The sequence below is a fragment of the Prenolepis imparis genome, unplaced genomic scaffold (genome assembly GCF_030444845.1).
Source record: "Prenolepis imparis isolate NDT839.2.m4 unplaced genomic scaffold, iyPreImpa1.0 SCAF_186, whole genome shotgun sequence".
NCBI lineage: Eukaryota > Metazoa > Arthropoda > Insecta > Hymenoptera > Formicidae > Prenolepis > Prenolepis imparis.
Window position 1 is genome coordinate 60,615 of NW_028141344.1, and position 13,113 is coordinate 73,727.

Here is a 13,113-nt window from a genome sequence, read left to right on the forward strand (position 1 = left end):
TTTACGACTTTTCTAACATGACTTCAAACTTAAAATGGATGAATTATGAAGAATGAGTCAATGTATGAGCGAAAAATATTATAATGATTATGTTACGTCCTGTGGACTGCACGATTCTTTTCTCCTCCCCGATTTACGCAGATTCGCGTTCCGCGAACATATTAATTATAAGACCGAAATTAGTTATAAGAATTAAACGGAGAAAGACAGTAATTGTGAAACAACTCGATCGGTGAGATTACGAAACCTACACTTTGATCAATAAGTCATAGGTAATGTTGAAATATCACGATCGACACACGCTATCAGTAGACCAAAGATCGGAATTAGGAAAGAACTCTTCATACAAGGAAGCAATACGTTGCGCAAAGGGGATTAAACACCGAACGTATGACTATGAGTCACAAGAAAAGAGGACGCCCTTTGCCCTATAGGAAGGGCAGACGAATAATATAAAAGCAGCGAATCTTCCAAGAACGCTCTATTAATTCCGCCTACGTCGTGACAGTTACACACTTCTGGATCCTCGCATTAAACATACATTGTGACCATCGGGGCTCAACAACCAGCTACCAGTCAACCTACACCTTCGCCCACACCACTCGAAGGAACCATCGATCCTGAGGATCAACCTATAGCTGCCAACCCGCTCACCAAATAATATACAGCCAACAGTGAGTACTTTCATTCTTCTACGATCACGGAAGTGAATAAATCCCCGGAATCGCGACTAAACTTAATAAGTAGTGGAAATCGCTGCCCGTCGAGCATTGAAACGCGCTCTCCGATTGAAACGGGACGATTAAAAGCCAACGCGAATCCTCAACCGCCTCATAGCACATCAACGTTACACACACACTCATATATAATTGTTTATACATGTCCACAAATTCAAATGTCTAATTCTCCGAATATTATTAAGATTTTATTTTTTTTGAATAAATGATAATTATTTACATTACGCGAATTTAAAGTCTTATTTAAACCCCTGCGTTCCTTCATATATCCCCCGAGATCGCACAAGGTCCTATCCCGCGTAAAAGGGATTTAATTCCCTTACCGAAAAGGACCGACGAACGGACCCCTGAAATGAGCCAGGTAAAAGCGACTATCCAGTCGTTGACCTGCAAAAGGGCCAGACAGTCCGTTCGACCCGAAATCACTCCGATTTCGGGAAAACGCTGTTACGACCTTCGAGCGGCCTTTCCTTCGTGCAGGCCAGGACGTAACATACGTTTAATTGGGGGCTCGTCCGGGATTGAAATGTGCGATCTTTGGGAATAGGAATGAGTAAAGGGACTAGAAGCACAACGGACAAAGACGAAATAGATGAACTTTACAAGACCGCGTTAGAAACAGCACACAGAACACGTGAATCTAAATCAAAATTCACAGCATCTACGCCTCGACATGTACATTTTTTAGGAGATTCTAATTTAACCGAAATAAGTGAATTACCCGACGAATCCGACCAAGTTGAATTTATTGACTCAAAAAATCAGATTCTCAAAATTAATATCGATAATTCTAACGGCGAATCCGGAGGTCCATCAATAAACATGGCTAACGCTAATCCTTTCGCCACTTTAAAATACGCGGTCGAAGCCGTTCCCTTTTTTGACGGTAGTAACACCCCACTAAATTATTTTATTGAGGGATGCGAGGAAGCAAAATCTATGCTCCCTAAAGAGGCAGAGTGTCAATTCGCTAAAATTATAAGAACGCGAATAGTGGGGGAAGCGCGTCGTACTATACAAGATCAAGATTTTAATACCGTAGCTGCATTAACAACGTATTTGAAGAAAATTTACGGTCCCTCCAAAAATGTCTATCAATTACAAGGAGAATTAGGTTGCGTTTATCAGAAAAATAATGAAGATGTCGTCACTTACGCGAATCGGGTTAAACTTCTCGGAAAACAAATACTAGAGGCATATCGAAGCTCAGGGAACGCCATGCCTGAACAGGATATAAAAGCTACTATAGAAACAGATATGTGTAAATGCTTTATTAGAGGACTAAAACCCGAAATAGAACAAAGAATAGCGCGAGACTTAAACGTACAGGAAACCGTGGCCGACGCGTTAAAAATAGAAAGAGAGCTTCAACAAATGACAGATTTACGACAAGGCGCTAAATCAAGTCAAAATTCACAGCTACCTGTTAATCTATCTCGAGAAGTCTGCCAAATCTGTTATAAAGAAGGGCATGCAGCAAGTAGTTGTCGAAAGCTCACTCAACTTTCACCACAAAATCAAAATCCTTTCGGAAACACCGGAACGGAAATTTTAATCTGTCAAATTTGTAAAAAACGCGGGCATAGCGCAGATAAATGTCGGTTACGCGACCCACGATCTCGACAATCAATTAACGTAATTCAGGAAAAGGTCATTACTTGTCAATTATGCTCTAAGATTGGTCATAATGCAAAATCATGTCGACAGAATAACTTTAATCAACAAACAAATAAATCTTTAGTAATTTGCCAATGGTGCGATAAATCCGGTCACTCGGCTAATAATTGTTGGAAGAAACAAAATGAACGCAATACTAATATCGTGTGTCAAACTTGTAACAATTATGGCCATATCTCTAGAAATTGCCGCTCTAAAATCAATCCAATACCAACACATAAAGACAATTTATTCTGCCGATATTGCAAAGAACAGGGCCATCTTCTCGATACATGTCAATTACGAATTACGAGTAACAATCGCCGCAAAGAAAAAGAGCAGGGAAACTACAACGGACCCTCGACATCGGGTGTAAAATCGGGGGCCGAGCGAACATCACACCCATCCGTGCAGCGGCAAGCCAAGTAAATAACTACGAACCCGAAATCAGGCCTGTAACTGTAAGCCTCGACAAACATAGTCGCGTGCCTACGGTACAGGTTGAAATCGATAAAATTACCACTCAAATAACCTTTATGTTAGACACGGGATCCGGACCGAATATAATTAAAGAAAATTTTGTGCCCAAAAATACAAGTATTAATTATTCGAATATTTTAAAATTAAATGGCATAAACAATTATCCTGTCTATACCCTAGGAGAAATTACACTAACACTTTTTGAATTACCGGTATTATTTCATATCGTTGCCAACGATTTTCCGATTCCACAATCCGGAATATTAGGAAATGATTTCTTCAAACAAACTTTTTCAAAAATAGATTACGCTCAAGGACATTTAGATATTTCCGGAATTAATGTGCCCTTTTTCTCCCCGGAAACCATAATAGTATCTCCAAGATCAGAATCGCTATTTTTTGTGAGGATAGAGAACCCTGAGATTAAAATAGGATATATACCGAAATTAAAAATAGAACATGGAATTTTCCTAGGAGATACTATCGTAGAAACTATTTCTGGAAAAGCATATCTAAATGTCATAAGCACTCTAGATGAAGAAATAGAAGTTCGCGTACCGACACTCCGTTTAAAACCACTGAACGAACTATTTAACGACGATATCGAAATTATTGATAACAAGAAAGAGGGGTCAGATAACGACCAGACTAACGTTAACACAGACCATGAAGATAAAGATACGATGATATTTAGAGACAATGAGGATGAATTTTCAATAATGATTCAAGGAAAGAATAAAATTAAAAGTAAGAGAGGGAATAAAAATTATTTAAACGAAAATTATAATAATCCAAAAATCCTTGGAGAGGGAAGTCACCAAACCTCTCCTGAAAATCATGATAAATCAAAAATCCTTGGAGAGGGAAGTTACCAAACCTCTCCTGAAAATCATGATAAATCAAAAATCCTTGGAGAGGGAAGTTACCAAACCTCTCCTGAAAATTATAATGATCCAGAAATCCTTGAAGAGGGAAGTTACCAAACCTCTTCTCAAAATTTTGATAATCCAAAAATTATTGGAGAAGAAAGTTATAAAAATCTCCCAAAAGAAAAAATTCCTAGAATTTCGAAGGAAAAATGTCAAACCTTGTCAGAAAATTCTAGCTCCGTCGATTCCGAAGAGGGAAGTTACCAAACCTCATTTCATAATTCGACACAACCTTTTTCCAAAAATTCAAAGGATCGTTTATCCCTTCCAAAACTTACATTTCCAAAAACTGGATTATCTGTTAGAAATAATGAAAATGAATTAGAAACCTCTCAAGTCACAATGGAAAATCTTCTAAAAGAAGCTCAAGAATATAATAAAGATATTGAAAAAATAAATAATAAAACAGTCAAGAATAAAAAAGGACTGTCTCCAAAAATCTCAGCATCCTTATTTGACAAATCTCAAGAAATTATAAAAAATTTCCCACGAAAACGAAAATTAAATCATAAAGAAAAACACCAAATTAATGTAGAAAATATCGATCTACATAACTGCCTAGTAGTTTCCGAACAACCAAAGGAAACTCGATTTACTCAAATTATGGAATTACTGCGGTTAGAACATCTAAATAAAGAAGAACAAGAGAACATATTAAAATTAATAACAAACAGTCAAGATCGATTTCATGTTCCTGGAGAAAAACTGACCGCTACTCATATTTTACAACATCAAATAACCACTATAGACGATCGACCGATTAACACTCGTCAGTATAGATTCCCGCAATTACACAAAGAAGAAATAAACAAGCAGGTAGAAGAACTGTTAGAAGGAAGCATCGTAAAACCGTCTCAATCACCTTATAATACGCCCATATGGATCGTGCCAAAGAAAGAAGACTCGAAGGGAAACAAACGCTGGAGAATGGTACTCGATTTTCGAGCGTTAAACGACAAAACTATCGGTGACGCTTATCCATTACCCAACATCGTAGATATATTGGATCAATTAGGAGGAGCACAGTACTTCTCAGTATGCGATCTAGCTTCCGGATTCCATCAAATAAAAATGGATCCTGCCGACAGTCATAAAACAGCATTTACCACTCCTTTCGGTCATTATGAATTCGACCGAATGCCTTTCGGATTAAAAAATGCACCTGCTACCTTTCAACGATTAATGGACCTAGTATTGACTGGATTACAAGGCGAGGAATTATTTGTCTATATGGACGACATTGTTATTTATGCTACCTCTCTAGAAGAACATGAACGAAAATATAACGCATTAATAGAGCGACTTCGTAAAGCCAACTTAAAATTACAACCAGACAAATGTGAATTTCTAAAAAATGAAGTAACATATTTAGGACACGTAATTAGCAAAGATGGAGTAAAACCTGATCAAAAAAAATTAGAAGCAGTACAACAATTTCCGAGACCCAAAACACCGAAGAATATTAAACAATTTTTGGGACTTGCAGGTTATTATAGACGATTCATACCGAACTTTTCTAAATTTGCAAAACCACTTACTTCTTTACTGAAAAACGACACCCGCTTTGAATGGACAGCCGTACAAGAAGAATCATTCGAAATTTTAAAACAAAAATTATGTGAAGAACCTGTATTGCAATATCCTAACTTTTCGAAACCATTTATTTTAACCACAGACGCATCAGGAATAGCAGTAGGAGGAATATTATCACAGGGAGAAATAAATAAAGACCGACCGATCGCGTACGCTTCTAGAACCCTCACCGATAACGAAATAAAATATGACACATACGAAAAGGAAGCTTTAGCCATAGTATATTGCGTCAAACATTTTCGACCGTATTTATATGGGAGAAAATTTACATTAGTCACCGATCATAAACCATTATTATGGTTTAAAAATGCTCAAGACGCAAACATGCGAATATTACGCTGGAGACTAAAATTAGCCGAATACGATTACGATGTCGTATATAAGGCAGGAATAACTAACGTAAATGCAGACGCATTATCAAGAAATCCAATAAATCTAGAAGAAATCGATTGTAAACTAATAAAAGAAAGAAAAACCTTAAATCCAAACAACTCCGCAGATGCAGAAATAATTTCAAAAATGTTAGAAGAATCAGATAGCGAAGAAGAAGAAGAGGAAGACGATTTTCATTTATATCTCTCAGATAACGAAGAACCCATACCTGAAGCTAATTTTGTCAAAAACAATAACGATTCTATACCTTTTACACTCGAAGAAATAAATGAACCGACCGTAATACAAACTACAGAAAAAGTATTAATACACGATCCACCTAAACAAGACAGAATACAGACAAGAAGCCAAACTGCAGGACAAGGTAATAAACAAAAAACCACTAAGGAAGAAGATAATATTGAACAAAACAAAGAAAAAAACGACACATCAGACAAGGACCTCGACACCGAAGAGGAAGAAGAAGACGAAGAAGACATTATAAATCAAAATCTAAAGGCAAGGAAAGCGAAACCCAGAATTATCGAAAATAAAATAATTAAAAGCAACATCATAGATTCTCGCGAATTATTATTCCTACGAAAAGATAACGTAGCATATTTTGTCGACACCCAAGGAAATCCTTTAGACTCAGGATCTCAGAAACTTTCCGAGCGAAACGAACTACCAAATTTAGGATCTCTTACCTTGGGCGAAGCCAAGGCCATAAAATACAAACACTACTATCATATCGCGCTACCTGTTAACGATGAACAACGAGTAGGCCCTACGGCAACTCTAGATCACATCTTAAAAACCTTGAAAGATTTAAATAACGTTATCAAAAATTTAAAATTAGAAACAATTAGCATTGCAAAAACCGATTTCATTAATAACGTTCCCTGGAACAATATCAAGGTACAACTACAATTGATATTTATTAACTCAACTACGAAAATAATTATTTGCAATGGACAAATTAAATATCCACCGAAGGATTTGCGTTCTGTCATAATCGACGAAATGCATTGCTCACCAACAGGAGGACACCGCGGAGTAACCAAAACATATAATAGAATTAAACACAATTATTATTGGGAAAATTTGAAATCAGACGTTCAAAAACACATACAACAATGTTTACAATGTCAACTGAAAAAACTCGTTCGAGTTAAAACAAAACAACCAATGATAATCACAGACACGCCTGGCACTTCGCTTGATAAAGTAGCTATGGATATCGTAGGCCCACTACCTAAGACCGAAAGAGGCAACGAATATATCTTAACACTACAAGATCAGCTAACAAAATATTGTATGGGGATACCGCTACCTGACCAAACCTCAGAAACTATTGCGGAAGCCTTTGTAGACCGTTTTATTTGCGTGCTCGGAGCGCCGAAAGCTATACTTACAGATCAAGGAAGAAATTTTATTAGCGATTTAATGAAGAAAATTGCCAAATTATTCAAAATACGAAAATTTCGCACAACAGCTTTTCATCCTCAATCAAACGGATCATTGGAGAGATCACATCACGCACTCAGCGAATACTTAAAACAATACGCAAACGAGCAAAAACAATGGGACAGATGGATCGGATTAGCTATGTTCAATTATAATACTAGCGTACACGAAGCCACAAACCACACTCCGTACGAACTAGTTTTCGGAAAAATAGCACGAGTTCCGTCAAATGAACTTCTTCCACCTGAAGATAAATTAGCAAATTATGAAGACTATTTAATAAATCTTGTCACACAACTTCACACGATTCAACGTAATGCTCGCGAAAACGTAGTAACAGCAAAAGTCAAATCAAAAAAATATTACGACAAAAAATTAAACCCTCAGACCTTTAAACCCGGAGATCAGGTATTCTTGTTAAAAGGACCGAAACCAGGTAAATTCGGAGACCAGTATACCGGATCTCATGAAATTTTAGAGATATTAAATAAAAATAATGTAAAAATCAAAATAAAGAAAAACAGCCGCATAGTACATCCTAACCGTTTACGAATATCGCACATCAAACCAATATCTAATAATAAATAACCAACTTTCAGATGGACCCTCGACTCAGGAGATTAACCGCACTATTAATTATTCTATTGCAATATTTACCTCACACTATTGGAATAATAGGATACGACTGCGGTTCATCATCTGCTAATCTGACAACGTTATCCTTGCTAAATACCGAAGAATGCGATATACCTCAGAGGAAAATAAATTCAACTCAAATTTACGTACAACTATTGCAGATCAATGAATTCGAAGCCGTTCAAGTCGTACAATGTAAAATCGAAATTGATAGACTAATCAAAAAGTGCGGAATGTTTTCTCACACCTTGGATGTACTTAACGGGAAATACTCATACATAGAGGAAATAAACCGCGAAACCTGTAAACGAATGCATAATCAAGGAGACTATCGAATGGGAACCACATATATAACGGGAATAAAATCAAATTCAACAACGGCACGTCCAATAACCTTGGCCGGTCACGTTGACAACGACGGCTCATGTTATGGAGGAGCGTACTCCGACCCCTACGGAACATGGGCAGAAGTTGTCGTAATAGGAACTGTAACAATTACATTACAAGATTATACCGCCGACGTACGAATAAATACCAACAGAGTACAACTTAGATCAGGCGTCACGTGCGAATTCAGTTCAACACATTGCGTGGACGTTGAAGGAGGAGATACCTACTGGGAAACTATACCCGTAGGTCCTTGCAAGTTCAATAACTACGGCATATTATATGAGGGATACGCTCATAAAATAGTCGACAACGAACAACATCAAACGGTTTATTCTCTCACCACACAAGAAGCGATATTCGCTCTTACCAGCAAAGGAAAGCAAGAAGTTTGCGGATACTCTCTCGTACGAACAGAACATCCTAAACTAATGATTTTCGAAACAGTACTCGGAACCGTCATCTTTAAAAAACAATCACGCATCTCAAACCTTGATATCTTTACGTATATGAATTCGAAGTTCGTCTACGTAGAGAAGCACATCCGTACACAAATCAATCAACTTTATCATGATATTTTACTTCAACAATGTAACCTGGAGCAACGCATGCTACAAAACGCCTTAGCCATAGCCACACAATCTCCTGATATCTTCGCGTATCACTTGATGAAAGGTCCCGATTATATGGCCCTACAAGCCGGCGAAGTAATACACATAGTAAAATGCGTACCTGTCGAAGTTACACTCGCCCAAACAGACCGTTGTTTCAATCAATTACCCGTACTCCGGGAAAATCGAACATATTATTTAACACCACAAACTCACATATTATTACGACAAGGTACACAAACTACGTGTAATACGTTAGCACCCGCCATGTATCAGTTGGGAGATTCCTGGTATAAATTTATGCCGAGACCGGTGGATACCATACCGCCCATTATCATGAAACCTTTAACCAAACCAGTATGGAAATACATCAGCCCAGGATCATTGGCTACTAGCGGCATATATTCAGAAACGGACTTAAAGGACCTAAGAGACCATATAATGTTCCCAGCTGAACGACCTGCAGTTCTTAACTCTTTGGCAAGAGGAATAATGGGCAGAACAATCTCTCTAGAAGAAGGGTCGATTTCCAACTTATTAGACGCAAAAACCATAGAAAAAATAGCAATATCCGCTTGGCAAAAATTCTGGAGTAAATTTTTAATTTTTGGAAATTTCAGCGCGGGACTGTTAGGAATATACATGGCCATTAGGGTCGCGAAATTAATATTAGATACCATAGTCCATGGCTACGCCCTACACACCGTATATGGGTGGTCCTTATACCTGATAGGGGCCCTATGGGACTCCCTGACCAACCTATTATTGCACTTAAAAATGAGACGACCAATGAAATCGAAACCAACCGCCCCAGACAGTGAAACGCTTGAACTCCATAATGGTGAAGATAATACAACGACAACAGTCTATCCCCTCCTCCCCAGAAGAGAAGATAACACTTACTCCTTCGAACTCAAGGAAACCAAATATTGAACCACTAATACCTTACATCTTATCAGCTTTATAAAAAAAAAAAAAAAATAAAAAAAATAATAACAATCAACACCGTACAACTGTTGGAAAAACCAACGTTAATATAATTAAAATTTTTCTTTTCTACAGAGAAAAATGGATATTCAATTTTTAAGAACCGATCTCCTCACACGCAACCGCCTAGAAGCGACTGTAATAAAAGTAAAGTCACCACACCTCTTTTGGATACAACTCCAAAACAGCGCAAAGGACCTAGAGGACTTAGAAGAAGAATTAAAATTCAGAATGGACAGAAAATCCTCATACCTCCATTTATGGCCGAATGCCATGCAAATAAACCTAGACGTCGCAATTAAAGAAGGCGACAGTTGGAAACGAGGATTTATTAAAACAATAAACGAAGATACCCTAACAATTAAAGTCATCCTAGGAGATTGGGGACGACTCGTACAGCGACGCATGTGCGACGTATTCATACTCGAGGACAGATTCAAAGAATTGACTTGGCAAGCGCTTCTCTGTGGATTAGCACACACAGAACCCGTCGAAGAAACCAAAACATGGCCAATACTAACTCGAAAAATATGTCAGACAATGCTCGAAGGCAATAAAGGATGGATAAACATAATTAACCCCCCACGGGATGGAGTGGCCTTCGTAAAATTAGAAATACAATCAAGAAACAACATCTTTCCCAATTCTGTATACAACGTCCGGGACACACTGATTCAAATGGGACTCGCAAAAATCAGCGCTCAAGCCGATGCTAATATTAATCCATCCATATAAATAAATATATATATATATCCTATAAAATTACAACATAATATAATCCACTCTTACTATCAATTATATATTTAAAATCATAAGGCATACCGCCGGATTTCTCTATACATAGACAACAATTTCATTACCACTTTAACATATTAAATATAATATCTACTACAGAAATGGAGATCCAGTACATCGAAACGGAGTTCCTGACTCGCAGCCGCCTAGAAGTGACAATACTGAGAGCGGATTCACCACTCCTCTTCTGGGCACAATTAAAAAACGGCGAAGCAAACCTCCAAGAGATGGAAGAGGAGCTCAAGTTTCGAATGGACAGGAGAGCAAAATCGTTATATATTTTACCCGAAAACCTGAAAGCAGAAATGGAGGTCGCAATCAAAGAAAAAGAAACGTGGAAACGCGGCTTCATCAGAAGCATCAACAAAACTACCTGGATGGTCCAGGTAGTACTAGGCGACTGGGGCAGGACAACCTGGTACCACGCGAACGATGTCTACATCCTAGAAGATAGATTCAAAGAATTGCCATGGCAGGCCATTATCTGCGGGTTAGCCTATACCAAGGCCCCCACCAACAAAACCACTTGGCCCAGGAGGACACGCCACTTATGTCAACTCCTTCTAGAAAAACAACAAGGATGGATTAACATCATACATCCCTTGAGACAAGGAGCGGCACTCGTAAAACTACATATGAAAACCGACAGCGAATTCAACAGAGCATACAACGTTAGAGACGTGCTTGTCAAACTAGGACATGCAGAGCTGCACACAAAAATCACAGCCGACGTCGAACCCGCCGTATAAATAAAAACATATATATATACGCATATATATACGCAAATATATTCATCCGTAATCTTAAATTAAACTATTGTATTTTCTTTATAACCTCGTATACTCTATATTACTATTCATATATTATATTTCGTTAAATACCTTCTCTTTATACATATATATATATAAAAAATTTTTTATATAGTCTCAAATACATAAAATATTGTCTTTTTATCTCTAGATTAAAATAAGTTATATTTTGTAACTTCAGTAGTAAGAGAGAAGGAATTTACCTATATACATATATATATCTATAACCAACACGTATACACCAATATTTTAGTTTAATATTCTTCGTAATCGTGAACGTGGAATCATTTTCCATTCTATAGAAAAACTACCTGATCGTCAGTTCCAGTATAACAATGCCAATATATCATCAACTCCAATGGACTCCTGAAATAACAGAAGAAATACGGCAAGGACCCATCGACGGCGTGAGACCACAAGATCACCCTGAAACTTATTTAAAATTGATGGAAATCCGATGTGTCATACAAGCACGGGGGAACATCTATCAAAATACTGAAGACCACTCTAAAATCTGCCAAGAATGTTATAATAAAATACCAACCAAGGAGGAGTATATGACACTACCACCCCACAATCTAGTCCATAAGGACTCAGCAGACAACCAAACAAACTGCACTAAGTGCGAAATAATAATCGTACTAATAAAACCTGCAGAAGAATGTATCGAATGTATAGAAGAATTTCTATACGTCAACTACGAACACCTGGTAGACGGATGGGGCCAAGCTGTGTTTCCCAGAGGGAGAGAAGAACAATAAAAGGAAAAAGATTCCACGCGCACCTTGCCAGTAATATAATAAAAAAAAAAATGTAAGAAAAGAACGGAAGAATAAGGAAGGGGTTTTGGTGGTCGCCTTTTTCTTTCCTCCTTTTCAAAAAAAAGGAGATACATGTTAACTAAAGGAAGCACAATTAACCAACAGGTTAAATGTGGTTCTTTCTACCGATATTCGTAAATCGCGGGAAGAAAAGAATCGAAAATTTTTTATTTCCTTTTTGCAAATGTTGTGTTACACCCCCAACATTTGTCTAAGACGGGGGGTGTTACGTCCTGTGGACTGCACGATTCTTTTCTCCTCCCCGATTTACGCAGATTCGCGTTCCGCGAACATATTAATTATAAGACCGAAATTAGTTATAAGAATTAAACGGAGAAAGACAGTGATTGTGAAACAACTCGATCGGTGAGATTACGAAACCTACACTTTGATCAATAAGTCATAGGTAATGTTGAAATATCACGATCGACACACGCTATCAGTAGACCAAAGATCGGAATTAGGAAAGAACTCTTCATACAAGGAAGCAATACGTTGCGCAAAGGGGATTAAACACCGAACGTATGACTATGAGTCACAAGAAAAGAGGACGCCCTTTGCCCTATAGGAAGGGCAGACGAATAATATAAAAGCAGCGAATCTTCCAAGAACGCTCTATTAATTCCGCCTACGTCGTGACAGTTACACACTTCTGGATCCTCGCATTAAACATACATTGTGACCATCGGGGCTCAACAACCAGCTACCAGTCAACCTACACCTTCGCCCACACCACTCGAAGGAACCATCGATCCTGAGGATCAACCTATAGCTGCCAACCCGCTCACCAAATAATATACAGCCAACAGTGAGTACTTTCATTCTTCTACGAT

General features: G+C 37.8%; 2 protein-coding genes across 2 annotated transcripts; both read left to right on the plus strand.

Annotated features, from left to right (window-relative positions):
- Window positions 1–515: 515 nt before the first annotated feature.
- Window positions 516–11,399, plus strand: LOC145947920 (uncharacterized). The gene is made up of 2 exons (XM_083057684.1): window positions 516–674; window positions 10,750–11,399. Exon 2 carries the CDS (start codon window positions 10,752–10,754, stop codon window positions 11,397–11,399), a length of 648 nt encoding a protein of 215 aa, XP_082913810.1. The 5' UTR covers window positions 516–674; window positions 10,750–10,751.
- On the plus strand, window positions 7,772–9,813 carry LOC145947921 (uncharacterized). The gene has a single exon (XM_083057685.1). It carries the CDS (start codon window positions 7,834–7,836, stop codon window positions 9,799–9,801), a length of 1,968 nt encoding a protein of 655 aa, XP_082913811.1. The 5' UTR covers window positions 7,772–7,833; the 3' UTR covers window positions 9,802–9,813.
- Window positions 11,400–13,113: the final 1,714 nt, after the last annotated feature.